At 32.4% G+C, this 26,517-nt stretch overlaps 1 protein-coding gene across 2 annotated transcripts in view; it reads right to left on the bottom strand.

The window, feature by feature from the left end:
* LOC124360377 overlaps positions 1-26,517 on the bottom strand; it is a 114,476-nt gene that overhangs the window by 73,545 nt on the left and 14,414 nt on the right. For both annotated transcript variants that reach the window (XM_046813954.1, XM_046813955.1), the window contains 5 exons: positions 17,944-18,139; positions 14,250-14,379; positions 7,781-7,955; positions 6,686-6,804; positions 4,727-4,915 (listed from right to left, as the gene is read on the bottom strand). In XM_046813954.1, the coding sequence (XP_046669910.1) occupies positions 4,727-4,915; positions 6,686-6,804; positions 7,781-7,955; positions 14,250-14,379; positions 17,944-18,139 (809 nt within the window). The remainder of the gene's footprint in view (positions 1-4,726; positions 4,916-6,685; positions 6,805-7,780; positions 7,956-14,249; positions 14,380-17,943; positions 18,140-26,517) is intronic.

Raw genomic sequence — 26,517 nt, 5'->3', positions numbered from 1 at the left:
GGATCTATTTTTCCTGTATCCATGATCAATCAGTCCAGTCCAACAACCTATTAATAACACTGTGAGGCTCTTACTTGTCATGTTGATCAATGTCAAGTAATTTATTGTTTTCATTTGTACATTTATTTGTACATTAAACAACCTGCCTATATTAGCTACATACATTTCAGCATCAGTCCAGTCCAACAACCTATTAATAACACTGTGAGGCTCTTACTTGTCATGTTGTCAGTTTGTACATTAAACAACCTGCCTATATTACCTACATACATTTCAGCATCAGTCCAGTCCAACAACCTATTAATAACACTGTGAGGCTCTTACTTGTCACGTTGTCAGTTTGTACATTAAACAACCTGCCTATATTAGCTACATACTTTTGAGCATCAGTCCAGTCCAACAACCTATTAATAACACTGTGAGGCTCTTACTTGTCATGTTCTCAGTTAGTACATTAAACAACCTGCCTATATTAGCTACATACTTTTGAGCATCAGTCCAGTCCAACAACCTATTAATAACACTGTGAGGCTCTTACTTGTCACGTTGTCAGTTTGTACATTAAACAACCTGCCTATATTAGCTACATACATTTGAGCATCAGTCCAGTCCAACAACCTATTAATAACACTGTGAGGCTCTTACTTGTCACGTTGTCAGTTTGTACATTAAACAACCTGCCTATATTAGCTACATACTTTTGAGCATCAGTCCAGTCCAACAACCTATTAATAACACTGTGAGGCTCTTACTTGTCATGTTCTCAGTTAGTACATTAAACAACCTGCCTATATTAGCTACATACTTTTGAGCATCAGTCCAGTCCAACAACCTATTAATAACACTGTGAGGCTCTTACTTGTCATGTTCTCAGTTAGTACATTAAACAACCTGCCTATATTAGCTACATACTTTTGAGCATCAGTCCAGTCCAACAACCTATTAATAACACTGTGAGGCTCATACTTGTCACGTTTTCAGTTTGTACATTAAACAACCTGCCTATATTAGTTACATACATTTGAGTATGGGTCCAGTCCATTCACTGTGAGGCTCATACTTGTCACGTTGTCAGTTTGTACATTAAACAACCTGCCTATATTAGTTACATACATTTGAGTATGGGTCCAGTCCAACAACCATTAATAACACTATGAGCCTCTGACTTAGTTTCAGAGAGTCGTGTAGGGGGAGTTTTATAAGACTCAAATTGACTGACATTCCCATCCCTCTACATGTGCGAAACTGCCTTGTACAGTTGGTACAAATGTAAAACCTCTTGTGACAGGGATGTGCATGGTTATAACACTAGGGGGAGGGATGTGTTACGGGCAGCACAGCACAGTCTCCGAGCTCATGAAACTCTAATCTGTGAGGTCATAGTCAAATTGATCAATTTGCTTTCCCTCGGAGTATGTGAAGAACACAGGGAAACACTATTTAGAATTTTTTTATTTATTTAAAGAGGAGAGCCTTTTATGGCATTACTTTGTTTGCTGACCATGAGACAGTGTTAAGGGTCTGATATATTTTAAAGTTTTGTATAATATTTTAAATTTTTTAACCATTTTATAGGTATTTGTAATTGTGCAGTTTAAATTATATATAGTTGTTATTTATTTGGTAAACATTAAGTTTGATTTGACATAACCTGTGGTGGTTGTGTATATTCAATTACATATGTCACGTTATGTGTAAGTATCTGTTTAAATGTTAGGATAAATTTATTCTCTAATCAATTACCTTACAATTAGGATTAAAGTGATGGATGACAAGCAATGTGTAAATGGTTTTACAGCAATACAGAGATTTATTATTATTACATTTCCCTGTTTTGTTTCTGTAAAAATAATTGTATCATTATTTTGGTCCTCTCTCTGTTAATATCAGTTAAAAGTATCTTTCCAGCATTTAATAGTGTATTGTAACCTAGATGCAACTAGCACAAAACACAATGTTTTCAACAAATTTTCATAACAGCATTTATTTTTGTAGGGTATTATATAGTTTTATGAACTATTAGAAGTTTAAAAGTAAGATGAGGATGATTAGGAGACAGAAAAATACTGCATCATGTTAGTACAATGAACTCACAATATTTCAGTAGTTTGATATTGTATCAGAAATATATAGATAGCCAACTTTGCTTGTATCAGAAAAATACTGCATCATGTCAGTACAATGAACTCAATATTTCAGTAGTTTGATATTGTATCAGAAATATATAGATAGCCAACTTTGCTTGTATCTAGAACTTATGAACTATTAGAAGTTTTAAAGTAAGATGAGGATGATTAGGAGACAGAAAAAATACTGCATCATGTTAGTACAATGAACTCACAATATTTCAGTAGTTTGATATTGTATCAGAAATATATAGATAGCCAACTTTGCTTGTATCTAGAACTTATGAACTATTAGAAGTTTAAAGTAAGATGAGGATGATTAGGAGACAGAAAAAATACTGCATCATGTTAGTACAATGAACTCACAATATTTCAGTAGTTTGATATTGTATCAGAAATATATAGATAGCCAACTTTGCTTGTATCAGAAAAATACTGCATCATGTCAGTACAATGAACTCACAATATTTCAGTAGTTTGATTATTGTATCAGAAATATATAGATAGCCAACTTTGCTTGTATCAGAAAAATACTGCATCATGTCAGTACAATGAACTCACAATATTTCAGTAGTTTGATATTGTATCAGAAATATATAGATAGCCAACTTTGCTTGTATCAGAAAAATACTGCATCATGTCAGTACAATGAACTCAATATTTCAGTAGTTTGATATTGTATCAGAAATATATAGATAGCCAACTTTTGCTTGTATCAGAAAAATACTGCATCATGTCAGTACAATGAACTCACAATTATTTCAGTAGTTTTATATTGTATCAGAAATATATAGATAGCCAACTTTTGCTTGTATCAGAAAAATACTTGCATCATGTCAGTACAATGAAACTCACAATATTTTCAGTAGTTTTGATATTGTATCAGAAATATATAGATAGCCAACTTTGCTTGTATCAGAAAAATACTGCATCATGTCAGTACAATGAACTCACAATATTTCAGTAGTTTGATATTGTATCAGAAATATATAGATAGCCATACTTTGCTTGTATCAGAAAAAATACTGCATCATGTCAGTACAATGAACTCACAATATTTCAGTAGTTTGATATTGTATCAGAAATATATAGATAGCCAACTTTGCTTGTATCAGAAAAATACTGCATCATGTCAGTACAATGAACTCACAATATTTCAGTAGTTTGATATTGTATCAGAAATATATAGATAGCCAACTTTGCTTGTATCAGAAAAATACTGCATCATGTCAGTACAATGAACTCAATATTTCAGTAGTTTGATATTGTATCAGAAATATATAGATAGCCAACTTTGCTTGTATCAGAAAAATACTGCATCATGTCAGTACAATGAACTCACAATATTTCAGTAGTTTTATATTGTATCAGAAATATATAGATAGCCAACTTTGCTTGTATCAGAAAAATACTGCATCATGTCAGTACAATGAACTCAATATTTCAGTAGTTTTGATATTGTATCAGAAATATATAGATAGCCAACTTTGCTTGTATCAGAAAAATACTGCATCATGTTAGTACAATGAACTCACAATATTTCAGTAGTTTGATATTGTATCAGAAATATATAGATAGCCAACTTTGCTTGTATCAGAAAAATACTGCATCATGTCAGTACAATGAACTCACAATATTTCAGTAGTTTGATATTGTATCAGAAATATATAGATAGCCAACTTTGCTTGTATCTAGAACTTATGAACTATTAGAAGTTTAAAGTAAGATGAGGATGATTAGGAGACAGAAAAATACTGCATCATGTCAGTACAATGAACTCAACAATATTTCAGTAGTTTTCATATTGTATCAGAAATATATAGATAGCCAACTTTGCTTGTATCAGAAAAATACTGCATCATGTCAGTACAATGAACTCACAATATTTCAGTAGTTTGATATTGTATCAGAAATATATAGATAGCCAACTTTGCTTTGTATCAGAAAAATACTGCATCATGTCAGTACAATGAACTCAATATTTCAGTATTTTGATATTGTATCAGAAATATATAGATAGCCAACTTTGCTTGTATCAGAAAAATACTGCATCATGTCAGTACAATGAACTCACAATATTTCAGTAGTTTTATATTGTATCAGAAATATATAGATAGCCAACTTTGCTTGTATCAGAAAAATACTGCATCATGTCCAGTACAATGAACTCAATATTTCAGTAGTTTGATATTGTATCAGAAATATATAGATAGCCAACTTTGCTTGTATCAGAAAAAATACTGCATCATGTTAGTACAATGAACTCACAATATTTCAGTAGTTTGATATTGTATCAGAAATATATAGATAGCCAACTTTGCTTGTATCAGAAAAATACTGCATCATGTCAGTAACAATGAACTCACAATATTTCAGTAGTTTGATATTGTATCAGAAATATATAGATAGCCAACTTTGCTTGTATCTAGAACTTATGAACTATTAGAAGTTTAAAGTAAAGATGAGGATGATTAGGAGACAGAAAAATACTGCATCATGTCAGTACAATGAACTCACAATATTTCAGTAGTTTGATATTGTATCAGAAATATATAGATAGCCAACTTTGCTTGTATCTAGAACTTGTCAATAAGACTTACCGGTATTCTCAGGACTTCATCTGCAGAATCTGGCCTGGCTGCCTCAAGTAGCATTGTTTTGTGTTTTGGTAGCAACAAATAAAAATCTGTAACTTTTCTAACTGTTATTACATCTTTTAGTATTTCAAGAAAATCTTCCAATCGTTTTATACTGAGAGCTTTGAGATCAAGCGACTTCTTAAAATGTTTCTGAAAAATTATTTCAATATCAATAAAACATAATTACATAGTAATTACAAATGCATACTGTTTGGACTAATTTGAGGTACATAGTTAATGAGTATTTACAACTCATTCTTGATCTGGCATCATAATCCGGCAATCTACAAGGTATCAAACAATACAGCTACTAAAACCTAACAGAAAATAATAATAATATAATAAGAATTCAATTCAATCCATTATAATTTCATTTTCCAATAGATGTACAATCTGTTATTTTTGTTAAACAGTTACAACTGAACTGTTTACAAATAAAATTACTGTTTGGCACTCAGCAAGCCATGGAAACATCTATTATATAAATATGTGATACATATATGATTGAAAAAACAAATTATTAACTTCATCCATGTCTGGGTTTTATATATTGTAATCTAAACAATGAGCCAAGGGATTTTATTTTGAGCATACTATTATTATTGACAAAATAGATAACGACCTTGAAAATTAATAAAACACTTTATACATCCCATAATTGTTAATATTATAAACAATATATACTTTTTCAAACCCTTAATACTATACATTTTTCATTAACTCAATACATTGTGGCTTAAGGAATTTCCCTTTATAGTGGCATTACTAAAAGAAACCTGGATAAAATATTAGTAGCACAGAAAAATCCTTTATGTTAATTGATTAACGTTAAAAAAGGCAATCGAACAAAGACTATTGGGTTGTAAATAATTATTAAAAACTAGAAATAAAGAATGATAAATATACATGTGATAGTTTTTAAGGTCGCTATATAAATACATATATAATAAACTTATTTTCATTTAATCATATATCTTAACCATATAATATTTCCGTTTAACCGTGTGCAATATATAGCCGGTCACTGGTGGCACCTCTAGAATGCTGTAAGTACGTTCGTGTAGTCGAAAATTGGCATTGAAAAAGTTAAATATCAACATTATATTCCTCTTCTCAAGATCATAGCTTTCTCCAATCAATACTGTTGCATTGTGGTAAAACACCTGATTTGGTTATTCATATCATGAATGAAATCACTCGGCATTACACCAGTTCTCACAGTTACTACAGCTACTAGCTCATTCCCTTGACTGAGATTTATGCCTGGTAATAGTAAGAATTTGTAACAAACTAAAATTTGTGAAAGATGAGATTTTTTGAGTTTTAACAACTTAAGTTTTATCAAATTCTTTTTTAGAAAATGAGGTGGTGGGAATTCATATTCATGTTAGGAAAAATTGATCTTAACACTGTACAATTAAACATTTTAGGCAGAACTGTATCAATAATTTTTCTTGATTTTAAATCTTTACTCAGATCCAAGATGAGAGCCACACCAATTATAATTCTAAATTTAACATTAAACATTTCTTCACCCCATTTTAAACTATTTGAGTAAAGTTTTTATATTCAAAAGTTAAGTCTTATTTTTATAGTTCAATTTTGTTTAAAACTAGTAAAACGGAATTGTATCTGGTGTAAACACTATTCTATTAAACAAGGATAAACAATCTGTAGATGTTATCTATACAAGTTTTGACTTTCAAGAAACGTATATTACAATACGAACATGGAAATTATATTATATCATAAGATATTTTTATTTTTGGAAGTACAAACCTTAACTTCAAACGTTTCCCAATTAAAAATTCAAATTTTCAAATTTTTTAAGGAACCCTAAATATCCATATAAGTATTATATGGATATTAGTAGCTAATAAACTGTATATATTGTTAAATTATAATACATAAATTACTTACTTCATACAGAGAGATTAGTTCTGTACTTCTGAAACCTCCTGGATATATTATTTCAACTAATTCTTTTACATTTTCGAGTATTGATTGAGGGATGTATCTTACATTTGAATCAAATTCACCTGAAAATAAGATAAAAGTATTAGTTTCAATACTAAATGACATTTTTATATATCAATTAACTAACAAATAAATGTAAATGGTTAATCACTATTTCACAAGTATTATTCTGCATTTGCCACAGACATCTCCGGCAAAATATTTTTAAATCCCTTCCTTAATATTCCTGAGATTATTAATACTACTGATTATTACCAGTAGACATCTCATCTATAGAATCACTTCTTAACTTTTGTACCACTTAAAGAAAGGTTCAGAAACGCAAAGTTAGACTAAAAAACCATTTATAAACACCTATAAAATTACATGAATGCCCAAATAAAATCTGAAGTTGTACTTTGTTAAGTCTGGGTGCCCACAAACCACTATCTCTTATGTAGTATGGTTACCATAGATCAATCAAATCATTTATTGCCATTGATAATTTTTGTAGATGAAATAGGAATTGTCATAAATTAAAATTTTTGCCAGGACTACGAGGGTCTCCCCAGAGTAGCGTAATTTCTCCTCTTCTGTGGAACCTAGTTGCAGACAACCTGCTCGTGTAAGGAAGATACAAGATTGATTGTAGGGATGCTGACAGGACATGGCCCCCTTATAAAACACTGAGAGATCACATCGGCTGTGAGCACCAATAGAAGTGACTGCCATTGCTTCAAATGAAAGTTGACTGGAGCTGCATTTGCTCCAGGAGCAAGACAGCGATAGTGCTCCATGAGCACCAGCCTAAAATTTCACAAGTTGCTGATGAAACCAAAGAAGTGGGAGCTGTAAAGATAGAGGGCAGTGTAACGTCAACATGAAATACTGTAAAGTAAAGATCATGGAGTTAATTGCTTCACTATTTCATTAGTGATGAGCTAATATAAAAAAATTGATAACAATGCCAACATTGTGGTCTCGATTTCAAAATCTATACATCTATAGTGTTTCATTTGGGTATTTATAGCCTTCATTTCAGTAAAACATGAAATTTACCTGAGAAGCCACATTCTTTGTGATCTGGTTGTGAAGATTCCACTGTGCGGGCATCATAGAGTTTCCAATCACCTTCAATCCTTTCAAATCTAAATACATGTGGTAAGAATGACACCATAGTGATTGCACTGGAATATCCTAAATCAACAAAATCCAGTGTAACTTTAAATTCATCCTGCAACAAAAAAAGATTTTTTAATCATCCAATTTTTAAACAGTTAAATCAAATTGAGTTTGTTCTGTAATAAAGTACAGCTTTATTATAAAAGCACCTTTAACACGTTCAAGACGACATGTACCCCATCGGCCACATGCGATCTTCCACAAATGCCATAAGGTACATGACCGGCTTTTGTAAAGCGCCGATGCGGTTAACATTGCTATGAATCTCCTTATTGCGTTTTTATTATTTGCCTGCCTTGGTGGTATGTTAAATTTGATCCCGCGCTTAAATACCTAAGGCTATCGTGTACCCTGTTGGGCGCACAATTGCATAATGTCTAAGATAAATTAACTTTTTAGGTACCCTTGGGGTGCATGGAGAAAAATTGGAAACAATATTGAAATAATTTGATTTGTGGAAAATTGTTAAGAATACGTATTTTTCTCGTTATACTTAGACGTTAAGAGTAAGAATAACTATTACGGTTTTTTGCCATTATTATTGAAAAATTCAATAGCAAACAAAAAAGTCTGAAAACAAGCCGTTATCGTGAACATGTTATATATTTTATTTTGTATGCAAAAGTAAAAAATTAGTTCACTTTCTTTTAAGGAGAGTCTGGTCCCATTTTAACCCGTTGAGGAAGTATTTATTGAGGCCTACAGGACTGGTAGCAGCAATTAAATTTGGCAAAAATGTAAGATCTTGGTTAAAGCTGTCTTAAACAAAATCCTTAAAGATAGACCTATAGTTTTTACCACTGTATATACATTAAAATTTGTATTTAGTATACTAAATACTATATTCTTAATAACATTATTCATTTTATAAAAATGTTTATTGTGTAAATATTTTTATATACATTTTCTTAAATTTTTAAAACAAACATTTACATTATTTTTTGGTTACTTTCTAACTACCTTCTTGTAAACTATGACAATGTTTCTACGTAAATAAAAATTGTTATGCGTATATCTAAAATAATATGTTTGAAAATAAAATACAGGAAAATAATATGAGTAATGTTTTTTATGATTTTGGTGGACATTTACACAAACTTATTGTTTATTAGGAAATTCACTTTTTTATTCTCACTGCACACAAAATGACTTTACACACGTATGTATAAATAATAAAACATACTATACAATTGTAAAACAATCCAAAAGACTTTCTTGACATTCAAGTTCTTCATTCTCGCACAAACTGTGAAACGGCTAACAATTTTTGAGCAAGGGAAATTTATGTCTTCCACACTTCCATCACTATCACTGATAACAGAATTGCACCTATAATCACTGTTTAGTAACAAATCAACAACAGAATCCCGCAGTTTTTTACAACTGCCAGTAACAAAGCTGAAAGAAATTATCTTTTTAGTAAAGGAATCAGTAAAGACAGTGGAAACGATTTCTGTCAGATATTTTCAGAACTAGAACGGCCCACAACAATAAAGAGTGGCTAAACATAGACTATGTAACAAGCGCGTATGTCTTCCCTAATGGGTTGTGATATTCTGCCTGTCCTCATGGACCACTGGATTATGCAAGCATCTTATAAAACAAAATAAGAGTAAGAGTCAATTAATACCATACAAGGTTGATGGTACTGATAAAAAATACTACAGTCACGGACAGGATTTGAACCTGCACTATCTCTAGCTCAGATCAGTGGGCGCACCCAGAAATCTTCTTTGTATATCTTACGGGGTGTCCTATAACAAAAAGTATAGATATCAGAATTTGAAAGTTACCACAAACTAAGAGAGCTACAATAACGGGAGTTATATTGAAATTTAGCTCGTTTATTTCTGCATTTCTACATATCACCAATTCTGGTTTTTGGTGCTTTTCAACAAAACTGCAACTTTAAAAATTCTTGTCATCCAATTCAAATCAAATGTATAAACAAGATAGATAAAAGTGTACTGTAATTGAGTATGTAATTTTAGAATAGTATGAAAATAAAGTTGTTACTAAGCTATCATCCAAACTTTTATTCTTGTCTGGGTGGTCCACAAAATTCAGCATTTGTCAGGTTATGAAGTTCTTAGTCATTATCTTGAGCGTGTAATTTTGTAACGTTTAATTTTTTAAACAGATTAAATTGAGAAGGTTTAGTTAATTTACTGCAACTGCCAACTTTTCGTTTTAAGGCACAAATTGCCAGACTGCCCAGGGCTGTGTTGCCTTGTAGTGAAAGCAAACTAGCACAGTATATAACTTCTCTGACCTCCGCAACTCACTCACTACTGTGACAACTGATCACGTCGGGACTACTCTAACAGATACTATATACCGAGTACTCGTCTGTCTGAGAGTACCCATTACTTACCCCAAACCGAAAGTACCCTGTACAAGTTACTGTTACATGTACTTTTATGATACAGATACTTAACAAGTTTACCGTCGTTCCTGGAACAAAGTACTCTGACTTGTTTAGCAGTAACACTAACTGGAACCTGTACCGTTTTAGGATTACTCTGTAACACATGAGTCAGAATCATGTACTCATGTACAGAATGTACTTGTTTACTAAAAATACCAGGTACAGGTAGAAGCCTGAATAAATAATAAGAACTAACCTCACTTTCACAGCTTTTGTGACGGTTAAATTCAATATTTAGCTCTTGGAACAAAGTTGAATTATTATGCGAGTATGTACAGTGAGGAGTATTTCGTAAATAAAAATAACTATAAAGTTTGAATTTACATATTGGAATATGATTGATTTCAAATTTCAACAAAAACAATACTTTTAGTCAAAAATAAGCAATTGATTATTTTTAAATAAAATGCTCTTGTGGGGGACAGCCCTTGGTTTAGATCCAAAGTCCTACGTCTTAAACCACTTGTCATTGGAACTCTGATTGATTTTAATTTAAACTTTTTTCAATTATGATGAACATTAACTTTATGACTAAGAATAATAATGTCCATAAGGTCCATAAATGCATGTATTTATGAAAGTTTCTATGTAAGAAAATAACAGAAGATCACTATTAAATCATTCTTCCTCAGTTATTAACATTATTAGTTTTTACTATTTCAATTCTCCTGAGTAATAAACCTATTTATATAAATCATAGCATGAAATTTGTAAATTTGTAAAATTTGTAAAATCACTTTATGAAACAAATTCGAACTTATTTTTTGTGTTTATTGCTTCATACATATGAACTTCTAATCCAACAATTTTCCAACTTGAATTTAAGAATCATTTGATGACTTGAACTGATACTTTATTTTTCAAAATTTGTTATTAACAAGCATTAATAACATCATGTAATTATTAAATGCTCATTTGATAAATCACAATATTATATTCAGGGTTCCCATTCAATCTTAATCATCAAATTCACGACTCTTTCACAATTTTTACAGTATAAAAATAATAATTTGACGGTTGATAGTTTTTATAAACATTACAAATAAAAATAGAAAAAGATTGTGTTTTTGACAGGGAGTGGCCGATTTCAGTATCTAGCACCAAAACACGCCATGAGTGCGTGCAGTTGCCTAAGCCTTGGCACTTCGGCGACTGTTGCCGGCTCTCGCATTTCAACTCAGCTCGAATACAGGTATTTCATTTCTCAGACGCGGCGAAATGGTGAAACTATTTAATATTTTTCCTTATGACACTAAAGAAGTTGATGATTTGTGCAGAAAAGGACGGATGCATCTACAAGAATAAGCATAGATCTTTAGATCTTGGGTAGGACACAAGCAGGGGCAGTATGCGTCCAACGGTATGGTTTACTGAATAATGAGTATAAAATGGGATAAAATTTCCCGCTTGTATCATATCAGAGCTCTTACTATTAAACGGCTCGTAGCGGTTCAAACAAGTGAGAATTAGGCCCAAGCTAAATCGCAGCAACTCACAACAATCGGTCCTGCCGTGATTTGACACAGGCCACAAAATGCAGACGAAACACAAATAAAAGCTGTTAGCTGGGGCAGCAATATTGCGGGACCCTTTTAGACGGCAAAGACAAGTTTAGGAATTTTACTGCGACTCAAGTTCCCCTTCCTTAAGTGTTTGAGAGGGTTTCTTAGCCCTTACTTCACCTGATATAAAAAGACATCTTGACTTTTTTTACTTCTTTGCCTTATTCAGCAATAGTCCCTTGATGAAACAGCATTCAAACGCTGCACTAGGAGCGGGCGGTAACTGTATTTATCACAGAGCCTTTGTTCTGAAATGAGGTCAGTGTGCGGCCAGCACTCAAGCTATCACAACGATGTATTTCTCGCTCCTCGGGAGGTACTTTTCCTGCATTTTTAAGCACTTTGTTTTCAAATTAGACTTTTTCATTATTTTCCATGCTTTTTAAAGTGGTAAGTGGTAAATAAGCAACACAATGCATCTTCCCACGGGACCACATGGTGTACAATAACCAAGTTGAAAGCGTATAACAGAGCCCAGTATTGAGTTCAAACGACGAGGGTGACAACATGGACGATGTGGAGTACCAGACGGACTCGGAAGTTGAGGATCCTGATTACGAGACCAACCCACGCCAATGCAGCGCTCACAACTGGATTGGAATACATGTTTATAAACTTATGTACTACAATATTTTTTGTATCATTTCAAGTAAACATTTAAATATATTTTGTTATAATTACTCACCACATATTTGTAAATAACAACTGAATTTGAGTGAGTTAGTGGAGATTTATATAAACTTTTACATTCATTTTGGTTTTCAAATTTACGTATAAATATTGTTTACATGTGTCTAAAACGAATAAAATATAATTTACTTAGCTACAATGTATTCATTTGGAATATTCCCACTGCCATAAAAGGACGTTCCCTAGTGCGAGCGGTAACTAGAGTTACCAGCTGGCAAGGAAGACTGTCCTCAGGAGCTAGCGGTAACCAGTTACTGCATTCCCAAAATGGTAGAGATTGATAATTTTTGTGATTTATGAGTAATTTCCATATATTTCTATCATATTTCATCCAAAAGTAAGTAAAAATATATTTTAAAAATTTCAGCATATAAGGAACTGTATATAGGGATTTTTAGCAGCGAACGTGTTAAGGCAACACAGAAGAGACTGGAAAGTGCCAAGACAGTTTAGAGTTTATTCCATCTTGAGTTCAAGGTTTTAATCAAGTCAATTTTACTTAATGCTACTGCACTCAAAACTTAGGGACGACGCCAGAATTTTTAAAAATTATTACCAAATGTCCAAGTTTGTTTACTTGTTTCTTGATTCCACAAAAAAGTTTAAGCCACACATTTTTAATGGTAAAACAATGTCAATATCGTCAGAACTGAAATAAAACACACCTGTGTTCAAGCTGAGTTCAGACACAAGAACCAATAGTGCCAAGAGTGATGGGCCACTGCACACATTTGTAGCACGTTTCGGCACTACATACTGAAATAGGCGACTCCGTGAGAAAGCACCGATGCTCACCCATTGTTTGCAACTCCATAAGTCCAACAAACGAGCAGTTGGTGATAGAGAATGAAAAGCTGAGATCGGCTTTTGCGGTCTGCGTACAACCTGCCTTTGTATCAAATTGAATCACATTATGGAGCGGTTCACACGAGCGAGTGCGACCTGGCAGATCGCAGTCGAATGCAATGTGCAGACGCAACGATTGTGAACAACCGCCCACCACTACAAGATTGCAGCTGACAGCGATGACGTAGTACATATTTGGGAGCATTTGAAGGATTCAGAGGGGCTGCCAGTCGATCGCAGATAGTGGCGAACGCTCCACTTTTCTTGTAATATGAATGCCAGTGTTCGACGTAGAACTGTTTGTTGAAGAAATTATGAACAATCTGACCATCTTGGCCATCAATTTTCATGAGAGATGCTACTGCGTCAAGAGTTTTCAATACACTAATCTCGGATTGATCCCGTTTTGAAGGGAAGGAGTCAGGCTACGCGGCAGTGTTGCCAACGTGTCGAAAAAGTATTCCCTACAGCTGTGAGAGTACCAGTACACTTACTTTCTGGACGTGCCTCGTATCAGCTGATCAGCAGCAAAATAAACACCAAATATTTAAAAATATCAGGTTAACCACTTTATAAAAATTAAATTATTTATTTGTTTGTGCATTTAAACACTTAGTAAAAGACATACCAACGATATCTAGTGGAAACACAGTGAATTACGTGAACAGTGTAATATCAAATGCCGACCACAGAACCAGCGTGTGTGTGTCTCTACCTCAACGGGTTATGTACTGTAAACTTTCAGAAACATTTCCAATATCTATCTTTAGTAATATATAATCTAACTATATTACTTAATTGATACATTCATAACACTCACCTTATATAATTGAGGTAAATCAGTCAGCCAAATCCCATTAGGATATTTCTCTAAAATGGTTCTGAAGTTTCTTATCATTGCATCACTAATATTACAATCAATCTCAGGCTCTTGCTGTGTTTCATCATACCTAAAGAAATATGATTGTAATAATTGTTACAGTTTTGTTTTGAAAAGTTAATAGTTCATATTATTTTATGTTTGTTTATAAAAGATTAATAAATAACTTAGGAGTTTATACCACATAAGTACACACATACACAGGAATCCATACAAGAAGAAGAACATACACCCATGCAATTTTGATAACCTTACAATATACATATATAAATCAATAGATTTTAAATTTAAGAAAAACTAGCAACCTATTTTAGAGTTTAAATTAACATAAAACAAATTACCATATATATAAGATAGAAATACATAAACTATTGTAAAAATTGAATCATCAGATAAAAAAAAATATAATAATTTCTTTAGACCAAATACCACAAAATACATTAAATCTTAATACCAAGGAGATTGTTATGCAAAGTAAGTTTACAACACCTGGAGTTATAAAGTGAATTTAGATCAGCTGGTGGCTACAATAATGGAATCTTTTATTCTTTTGAAAGATGGCTTAATAGTAGACTGAGAAGAAGCATTTCTCATCAAAGTTAATAAACATTTGAGTTATTAAATACAGTAATACTTTTATTATTTGTATTAAATTAGTGAATCTAGATTTTTGAATCAAGAACAGAAAAGACATTTACTAGATGATGAACACTTGAATATTGGATGACAACCAGAACTCTCAGATCTGCAAAAATTACTACTACCATTATTAAATCTACATTAAGCCGACAAGGATGATTGGAAGATGAATAAGTGTCAATGGAACATACAAAGTAAAACTGGATTTGAACTCAAGTAAGATCTACCCAATTTATGATTCCAAATTTTTCAAAATTTAAACCTATTTTTGTATAAATTCAAATTTAACATGTATCCCAATTTTTCCTATGTTGGATATAATTTGTTTTATGTGCCCATGGCAGTATAATCCACAAAACCCTGTATGTGACAAATAAACTCAATAACAATAATTGTAAATCAAAAGTTTATTTATTTTATATCAATAGCTAGTTAAGCAAGGGCAAAGAACGGGTTAATAAATAAATAAAGCAAAAAGACAATTTAACATAATTCAATATGCTGAACATTCTAAACATGGTTCTCTTTTTAAAATTATACATTCTACATTCTTTGACATAGCACAACGAAAAGGACCCCCACTGTAGAAAGTAACTTTTAGAATAAAAAAAATCTATTGCTGCAGAGTGTACTAAAAATTACAAAATTATTGTCAATACGTACATTTTTAATAAAAAAGTTATTGCGCCCTAAGAGGTATGAATTATACAATCAAAATATTTTGATTCAAAGCCCACATTTACATGAAATTCAGAATCATTAAATATTTCGATATGTATATCATTAAAATAATTTCTTGATCTTTGTATGGTAATTTTAGGTATTTTGTTAGCTAGCCAAACATTTTTCTCTAATAGAGGTATTTTTTATAAAACTTTATTTGAAATAACTCGTTTTTTGAGGAAAAATCAGGAACAATTTTCTAATTTTTCCTGATTTTGGCCTCCAGCACCCTAAACCACAAACATGTGAAAATGTAATTGTGTATGAGTTTAATATATACAGATTCCCACTAACTTGATACAGAGACAGTATTTGTAGTTAGGATATAATCATTAATCAGTCTTAACCCTTAAAGCGCTAATCTAAATTACTGTCAAACGCTAAGACATAAAAAATTATTTTTTTTTTTTTTAATTTTCAAATGCTAATTTTTTTTCATATAACTTGGTATTACCTTAATAAGAAAAAATAATAAACATGTAATATTACATATTTTTGAGAATTTTATACGTACGAAAACATTTGAAATTTTGACTAAACTGCATTGCAGGATAATGTACATAGGAACACTATTTGACAGATTGCATTACATTTATACAGGTTATTTATAATGAGTAATTTGTAACTGAAGTTCCTGTATAATTAGTACATAAAAATAAATAAGTTCAGTATAAGATTTTGAAATGTAATAATATGAAATTCAACACAAACTTATTTATATGATAGCCTACAAGGGAAATTAAACAAATATTGTACTTATAAACCTTATTTATTTAGAATAAATAAACTGGACTTGTATGGTTAAACTGGTATAAAATACAAAACAAATAATTGAAAAAAAATATTACACATAATATACCAAAAATGTGCTCATTCGTCAAAACTTGGATCATCTGGATTAGCCATTATAACAAAAAATTGTACTAAATGTTAGTAAAAACAAACTAAAACACTAAAAGAATAACAACGGTCTGATTCAAAACACTTTGTTTAACAATATAACCAACATACGACAAACACACACGTAGTTAAACAGCTGAATGAAACGAACACGTCTGTAGGCGTATGCCGCGTCACAGGCCATACAAAACATGGCGGCGATTGCTTTCAACCCGAGTAGATACCGTTACAAAGTCCACCAACGGTGACAAAGCGTTTTGTCTAGTCCCGACAGTCGAAAGGAACATCGACCTGCTCTCTTACGGAAGTTTTAACAACTAATTCTTCGCCATTTTAAAAGTAAAGCTTCTGCGTTTGTAGACGTTATCCACGTTTCGCGTCTATAGGCCTTAGCCGCGTTGGAAGGGTTAACCAATAAAAGTTTCTAGATGACAGACATTCACATTTGTGTAACATTTTGATCTTGTCTGTTTATATCATAGGCCCAAAATGACACTTTTGTTAGAAACATTAAATAAGTTTGATATACTCGTATTTATTCACTTTTTAAATCTTTCAAGCTTACATCAAGACGGTGGCCATTCAAAATTAGGAAAAAAATAGTTATACTCAAACAGGAAACGTTTTGGAATCCTCAAATTAATTACAACAAATTCAATATTTAGATGGTAATTTATATCTCATAACACCTTAAAATAGTTCCTGTACAAAATTCTAAGAAGAAGGCAATAGCTATGAAACAATAAAAGTAAATATGTTTACAAACATAATTTGTAATTGATTGCAACTAACACAAAACCACTCTATGTATAAACCTACAACAATTTTGTCTTTTAAGTTTTCATAATGATAGTGTTTCTAAATTTTTTTAAAGTGTTTATTGAGTCACAATTCAGCACGCACAATAAATAACATGTAATCTGTATAATAGCTTTACTGATGTGTGATGATGACACTCATCATTCGTACTTCAAGTGCGAGCGTTTACAAAATACAAAAGAACGCTTGTCTCTACTATCAGTGATGTCGCGTCACAAACCGTGGGGGGAATAATGCTGCAAAGCGAGGACTTGTGTAATGCCATTTCTGCTTTTGTCCACGTTGTTCTTCGCATGAAATAAGAAGAAGATTATCTGACTGACCCTAAAGCTCCTGGAAAAGTAGCACGACTCTGTTAGGGGGTGCAGGCATGAAGTAATCCTGAAAAAGATTCCCGGCCTGGATTCCCACAGCCCGTAGGGGGTTTAGTGGCTATCGCTGTGCCATGTGTGGAACAGGGCGAGTCCCACACACTTTGCGTAAATGCATTCCCCCTATGTAAATAAAATATTTTTAAAACAAATGTATATAATAATTATTCGTTTATAGTTACCTCTCTATTTGGTGTTTTTGTGAACCAAATGTAGAATCAAAACCGTGTTTGATCGTGCAGTTACTCAATGATTCTTCAGACTCAGACTCCCAAATATCTTCATTATTGAAATCTAGCTCAAAATCACCATAGTCATTTTCATTTCTTATCAAATTATAATCATCTATTGTGCCTGAATACGAGACGTCTGGTGACTCTGAAACATAAATGAACATACAATCAACAAGAACCTTACTAACTGAAATTAACTAATGGCATTTACTGATAAGTTTACGCATTAGTTAAAATTCTTACAAGTAAACCATAATATAGAAATAAGTTGATATTAAGTTGGTTAATGTATTTAGAATGATTCCCTGTTTAATAAATTGCGTAAGACATTCCCTTAATTCACAACACTATCTGTTCCTGAATGAGACTTCCGTTCTCATCGACTTTAGACAAACATTCGCTATCTCATAGTACGCTTACAAATCTTCTGATCATACACTTCCATTAGTCATCTGGTTATCTTCGACTCTGGATTACCAGGTTTTGCAGACTCTTTATTTCCTTGTACTTTAACCTCCACGTGCATGATTCTTACGATTCATCATAAAATTATTTGAATTTCTCTCACCTTATATAGCAACCGCCAATTATAGTCATCAGCTTTATCAAAAATCATAAATAGTATGTTGGTTCTGCTGATGGAAGATGTGGCAAAGGAGTCAATCTACCAGATGATACGGGAGGATGGAAGAAAGGTCAGACTACTGGGTATTCTTCTAACAGTGCTGATCACGTGTGCAGGGCCTCCGCCATGATTGCTCAAGCAGCTGTGTAATGTGACTGTGTGTACTCAAAATTGGATATTATAATTCTCTTTAACATTATGCAAGTTCTATCTATTCATAATTAAGTAATTAATAATTAGTCATTCTAGAATCCAACACATAATCATTAATATATTCATAGAGTCTTTATACATAATTTTAATATATTTCAAATGTTTTATTTCTTTCTAATTTAGTTTAAGGGGAGTTGAACGCAAAAATCGGTAAAAAAATGTTTTTTCGCTTTTATTTTTTATTTTATTATTTGATTCTTTCTGAACAATTTACTGCAATCCCTACATAAAAATGGCTTTCCGTTGAGCTTCTATGATTTTTCAAATATAAGACTACATAACACATTTCGTGCGTTTTGAGCGCTGCGTTCTTGCCTTTTATATAGTAATTATTTTAGCTGGCTGCAAATGAAAAAGAAATTACCTACAATCACAAACATTCTCTACCTCAAGCTGTATTGACAGCAATAAAACCTACATACAGAGATTTGTCAAGATTAGATCTACTAAAATGTCTTCACTGTAAAACCCAGAACGTGAACGAATCTTTCAACAATGTAGTGTGGAACCAAATCCCAAAAAATGTGTTTGTTGGAAGAGAGACTCTTGTATTAGGTGTTCATGATGCTGTTCTAACATTCAATGAATGTAACATTGGAAGGATCAAGGTTTTAAAGGAGTTAGGAATAAAAGACTGTGGCAAATACACCGTAAGCACATTGAAGAGCCTCGATGAAGTCAGGATGAGGAAGGCAGATCTGAAAGCAGAATCAATGACTGAGGAAGCAAGAATAAAGAAAAGGAGACAGTTATTAGGTGAGGAAGAGGAAATGGATGGTAGCTACTGTCCTTGAGGCTTCTAAAGGTAATATAAACTTATAATATTTTGATTTTTTGTTTTCCGCTGTTTTTGAAAATTACCGGTTTTTAAATATATATGTACCTTTTTCTCAGAAACTATAAATGCTACACACATGAAATTTTTTACTGGTTATAAAGTAGCCTTTTAGAAGTATGTAGCTCTAGTTTTATCAAATTTCATCAATAAATAAATATTTAGAAAAATATTTTATCTTAAAATATAAAAATAAAAAATAACACAAATATACAAAATTTTTTCTTTAGTTGTATCAATTATTTAACAAAGATTTTAGAGGTATAAATACAATATTATATCCTACACCTTGTGTAAAAATTTCAACTTCCTAACTGTTATGAGTTCTGAGAAAAAAGGTACATAAAGTTACCTTATTTTAACATTGGGCCTTATGGACCGTTCAACTCCCCTTAAACAATTTTGCAAAAGGTTTGCTTCTTCAAGATTACAATCCTTTGTTGAATTGTATTTAATCCAATTAATTGATCTATATATTGTATTTTAGTTCATACATTAATTAAACTTATTTTAACTCATACAAGTCTCTCATTTCACTTCCTAGTTTTCATGTTCCTCAAGGAGTACCTATCCTAGCTTTCAGTGAGTTGCCCATTTAGATCTAAATCTCTTTTATTATTTTCTTAATTTAGTAGGATCATAGAAATTACTCTTAAGCAAAAGTTAACAATCAAATTTCATATATTTAGAATAAATCTAATTCATAATTCTTTTTTAATTTAGAAGTTTTTTAAAACAACATTCCAGACCTGCAAGGATACGAGATATTGCAGCTTTCTTTAATTATAGACTGGTCAAGTAAAAACTGAAGAAGGGTTATTTAACGGGTAATGAGTTGGTGATAAGAGAGCAACCTATAAGGGTAGTTAATTATAGACTACAAAATAGCCAGGCTGCTGGGGGGGCTCCGTAACTGGGTCTTTGCTGATTGACAGTAGTGTTTATATTTGAGGTAGGCTACAGTATTTCATAATCGTTTGTATGACTGCCACAAGTAACAGTATGTATTTTTCCCATGTAATTTTCTAAGATTACATAAATCTTTTTTAATATATTATATATGTATTATAACCTTATAAGAAAATTAAAAAATACCATATGTACTCATTAGTGATATTTATTCATCTGGATCAAGATTCTGTTGATCCAAAAATGTGAAATAAGAAAAATTAAACTTGAATGTATGGGAAATAATGTATTTAAAAAATTCTAAAATATTTAACACTGAAATTCAGTGTGTGAATAATTTTCAATGCCTTTTTAGACTAAAATGTTAAAATTATCTTTTACCAATATCAACAGTATTTAAACTATAAATAAAATCTTAGACTATCATGTTGTACGTAAATTAAACCACAAGGCCTACAATAACATTATTAAATAGGGATTGCGGCTGGGCTTATGTAGTTACCCACCCACACATACAGACCTCACACATGCTAGTTCAGAGTATTAGGATCAGCTATATTTCCACCCTTTTAATAACCTACTGCACTTTCCAAAATAAAATATATATTTTTTGTAATTTTTTGAATTTTATCCTTAAGTAAATAGTATATGCATATTGTAAACATCATTACAAGAAGAATGATAACAATCAATGTACAATACACTGAAATTGCCACTTCAGAATAAAAAAAGTCACAACATTCATATGTTAGTGGCCCATGTTAGTAGGAATGACAAGACAATAGACAAGTTTCTTTATTGACATATTATTCTTAAATAAATAGTAATAGAGTCACATATTATTACAAAAAGTTAGCTTATGATGAAACAAAGTCAAGGTTTTGGTAGTATCCATTCTCCATTGCAGGCATTCAGGAACTCATCCAGTGTATAAAAAGGTTGATTTACTAGGAGGTTATGCAGTCTTCCTTGTAGGGCATTCCTCTTCAATCCTTTCATTGTATCTGGTAGAGCATTCCACAATTTCCGGCCGATGTAGGATGGTTTTTCTTCAAAGATTGCTGTGCGATGTGGGTGCAGAACGTAGTTAGTTGCATGACGAGTATTGTACGAGTGGAAGTCTTTCCCTGTTTGAAGACCCAGATTATGAGCATGTAGAATAACTTCTTGAATGTACAGAGCAGCGATAGTCTTTATGCCAAGGGCTTGGAAGGCTTGCCTGCAGCTTTGTTGAGGTTAAAGGTCAGCGAGGATTCTGATGGCTTTTTTCTGTAGGATGAGCATCCTGTTGAGGTTCCCAGCAGAGGACCCACCCCATACAGCGAGCCCATACCTCATGTGCGTTTCTACTAATGAATAGTAAGCTGTTTTTAAATTTCCAGTCAATTTTATGCGCCGTAAAGCATATATACCTGTGCTGATTTTTTTGCACATGCCATCTACATGCTCTGTCCAGTTTAGACTTCCATCCAGGATGACTCCTAGAAATTTAACGTGGTTTTCAATTTCTACGTCAGGTATTTTTGTAATGTAGTCTTTTCTTTTACTAAAATTAATCTGTATGGTTTTTGATGGGTTTACAGCCAAGTCATTTTTTCTGCAGTATGTCAGTGCTTTGCGCAGGGAGTTGCAGGCAGTTTTATGCACTCCTTCTCCTGTAGCATCACTGATTAGAAGTGTTGTGTCGTCAGCATACATAACACAGGTGGTGTTGTGGTCTTGGATGTATGCTGGGAAGTCATTGACAAATAAAACAAAGATGACTGGGCCTAGAACTGATCCTTGTGGCACTCCGCGTGTGACTGGTTGTGGGTTTGATTGAAAGGTGTTTTTAAGGCCATGTGTACTCTGTACTTCAACTACCTGTGTTCGCCCTGAGAGATAACTCATAAACCAACTGTTAGCTATACCAGTAATGCCTAGAGATTTAGGTTTTTTTGATATGAGATCATGTTCTAGACAGTCAAATGCTTTGCTGTAGTCAAGAAGCAGAGCAGAGATGTATTGTTCTCTATCTATTTGGTCAATGATGTATTCAGTTAGGTTGATGATAGCTGATGTGGTTGATTTACCTTTCAGAAATCCATGTTGACAACTAGTGACTATGTTTAACTGCTCCAGGTGGGTCATGAGTCTATTAAGAACTACTTTTTTAATTATTTTTGAAAAGGTTGAAACAAGTGAAATAGGACGGTAATTTTTTATTTCAGTCGTTGATCCTTTTTTATGTTTTGGATACACTTTTGATTGCTTTAATGCAGCAGGAAACTGACCAAGGCTGAAAGATGCGTTTATTATGCTGACCAAAGGTGGTATCAGCTCTTCAGCACAATGCTTTACAATTTTTGATGAGTATTCATCCATTCCACTTGACGGTTTAGATTTAAGGGAATTGATGACCGCTCTTACTTCTCTGTCACTTGTCGGGCTTAAGTTAAAAACAGTTTGGCAGTTGTCTGTTATTGGACTGGTCGTTTGCATTGTTGTCATGATTTCCTACTGTGTGGTTACTGAGTTTCAGATTTGCTTCAGCAACTTGAGTAAAGAAAGTGTTGAAATGTTCTGCAGCTTCAATTGGATTATCCACCACTTTGCCATTGATTACAATACGGCTTTGAGGTAGGAGTTTTCGTTGTCATTTTCTTTCATTGTTAATAACAGTCCATAGGGCTTTGGTTTTGTTGGCGGCTGACTCAATGAAATTTGAGTTTGCATTTTGTCTTAGGGCTCTAAGTTTATTGTCATATTTTTTCTTCCTTTCCACCATAACTACTTTATCTTGGATATTTCCTGACATTTCGTATTTATACAGTGATTTAAAAAAAGTATCTTTGAGGTGTTTTGACTCATTGTCATAGCACAAACTTTTATTTTTTGTTTTCCTTTTACTTTTCTTCATTTTACTTTTACTTTTACGATATCAAGTGATAATTTCAAGGTTCCTAGAAATATATTGTAGGCTGTATCAGCGTCAGGAGCATTATGGTTGTTGTCCCAGTTTTTGTTCAGTAGAAGGGATTTTAGATTGTCTAAATTGGTTTGACTAAAATGCCTTTTAAAGGAAGTCTGTGGCAGAGTGTTTATTTCATAGCTATTTATCTGGCATATCTGGGCAGTATGATCAGAAAGTCCTGTTTGTATAATGGCTGTGTCAACATTGTACTCAGGTATGTTGGTGCATATGCAATCAATCGAAGAGGCTGTGTCGTGAGTAATGCGGGTGGCAAGTAGGGGCAATCTTTTGATGTTATGGGTGGACAGTTCAGTTTCCAAGATAGTGTTATCTATGGTTTTTTTTCATCCTGTCTATATTAATGTCTCCAATCAGCACTAGGTGTTTATTGTGTGCTTTTGTGTTGTCAAGAATATTTGAGAGGGGATGAATATTAATAGATAGACCATAGATATTGATTGAAAGGAACCATTATGGCTGCAATCCTTTATGCTCATGAGTGTGGAGATGTGTACATGTGTGGCAACTTGACCTGGTCTTTCAGCCACATTCTTTAATTTATAATGGTATACATTGTCTTTATTTAATTTCAACATTTTCATTGGTATTATATAATACAGCTTGTGAATCATAAAAAACATTATTCATAAGGAAAACGAACATTTAAATAAATCAAGAAGAGAAAAATAAAATTATTTTCCAAACCTTTTTATTAAGTACTGGTACCGAAAGAGATGATAGAGGCCTACAAAGTTACAGACTTGCTGCATAATTAATGGTTTATATGTGTAGTGTAGGAGTCTTTGTGACATTATTAAACAATGTCTTTCCAAAAGCCCTTAAATTATTTCAATTTATTCGCTACCACAAATTAATATTTTGTGTAAATATTGCGTTATGGTGACAGTCATTACACAATGCACAAGATAGTTACATAAATCCTACAAAACAGAATTTTTCATTACACAATTCAAATAAAATAAAGAATGTCCTAACACAACATTAGCGGTTTGTACACTTTTTAAAACCAATAATCAAAATAGATTGTATCTGACATTAAGAATAAAATTCCAGAATGAAAAGCTTTGACATTAAACAACATTCCTTTATCAGGATGGAATCACATGTGTCTGAATTGATACATCAAGCACTAAAGTTGTTCTCATGAGTTGTCCTTTAGGAAATTAATTGAATGTTATTTTTTCTTCAATACACAACATAAACACTTTTCTATCTACAATAAATCAACCCCTTTAAGAGTCAAAGCATGGCCTAACCATGGAAACCAGATTTCTTAATAAATTGAAACTGGTGCTAATTCAAATTTGTCTGGATACAAAGTGTGGCTAGAAATAACCGGATTAGTATTGGCAGACCCACAGACTGAACGTAATAAAGCTGAATATCGTACAGCCAGTCACATGACTCCTGCTCACGTTTCGTCTGGCCCTGTAAAATTATTCCACCGTAGCTGATCATTTTCCATAACTCTGTTCATGACTTTCGTCACTTTTTCTTTTAATGATTCAACAGTCAAATATCTCGTTCCTTTCAAAGCTGACTTGACTTTAGTGAACAAAAATAGTCACAGTCAAAGTCTAGTTGGGTGAGTAGGGTGGATCATCACAGACTGAGATGTTGTGTCTGGCCAAAAACATTCACTGACAAAGCTTGGAGAGGTGGAGCGTTGTCCTGGTGGAGGGTCTTCATTTTCGAAAAATCATTCAGTTTTCTCTATACACACACTCACGTAGGGTAGTCAGGACGCTAATGTAGTAATTCTGACTAAATATCGATAGTAGACTATAGTTGTACAAGTTTACCGATCTTTCCCATGTTAGCTTCAGTTATTGATGGTGATGGTCTGCTAACGCGTGTGTTTTCAGCTATCTTTAAATCGTTTTAAACCACTCAAACATTTGTGTTCATGATAAACAGTCGTCACTGTACACTTACAGTGACATTACAAATGTTTCAGTTAACATTTTATCTCTGTGTCGGACAAAATGTCCAGTATCCAGAAAGCAGCATGTGAAAACATTACAAATGTTTCACTTATAAATTTTCCAAATTTGAAAAGATTAGATTTTCACATGCTGCTTGTTAGACATTGATGAGAGACACTGCATATGTAAATATAATGTGTAATATACTAAAATTTGCTATACACTTTAAATAAATGGTTAAACTTAATTTGTATTCTGATGATTATAGTTAGAAATAACAAATAGCTCAGTATGATACAAATGTGAACTTTAATGATGATAAATTGACATACAGGTTTGACTTTTGAAACAAGATGGAGGATACAATAATGGTAAATTTTTTAAAATACAGTTCTTAAATTTTAGGACAGGGTGGTCGTGCTGGCTTAATGAAATAGAAATATTAGGTATTGTTTTTAATAAAAGATATTGTAATTTGAAAAATAATTTTGTTAAATTTTAATTATATTAATTTTTGAATTGTTAGCCAAATCGAATGTTCCTGGGTTTTATGTTCTTCCAATGGATCACTGTTAAACTTAAAAGGAATTTTCTCACCCAATGTCTGTCTTCTGCTTCTCTGTACTTCAGTGATAATATGAATTTAATAAATTAAACTTTCTTTTGAATCAAATACTGCTGAATAAAATGTAACCAGTTTATTTATTTAATATAATAATCTTGCTTCACTTCTTCTATATCCCTCTCTCCTCTAAACTTTTAAACCTCTGCTCTCTTCACTCTTCAACAATCATCCCTGCACACTGTATCACTGACTTTAGTTTACTTTATAACTTTTGAGTTTTATATGTAATAAGGTGAATTTTGATTAATTTTGATACATTTAATTTTGTATTTATTATTGCTTGTATTAAAATTTGAAACAATTTATAAATAATTATTCCTTAATTATTTAATTATTATTACTAATAAATTTCTAAAATAAATTAAGTATTCATATGAATGTGAGATGGGTGTATGAAATGAGTCATTACAAATGTTG

The sequence above is a fragment of the Homalodisca vitripennis genome, chromosome 4 (genome assembly GCF_021130785.1).
Source record: "Homalodisca vitripennis isolate AUS2020 chromosome 4, UT_GWSS_2.1, whole genome shotgun sequence".
NCBI classification, from domain to species: Eukaryota; Metazoa; Arthropoda; class Insecta; order Hemiptera; family Cicadellidae; genus Homalodisca; species Homalodisca vitripennis.
Note: the sequence above shows the minus strand (reverse complement) of the source record. Positions and strands in the feature narration are given on the sequence as shown.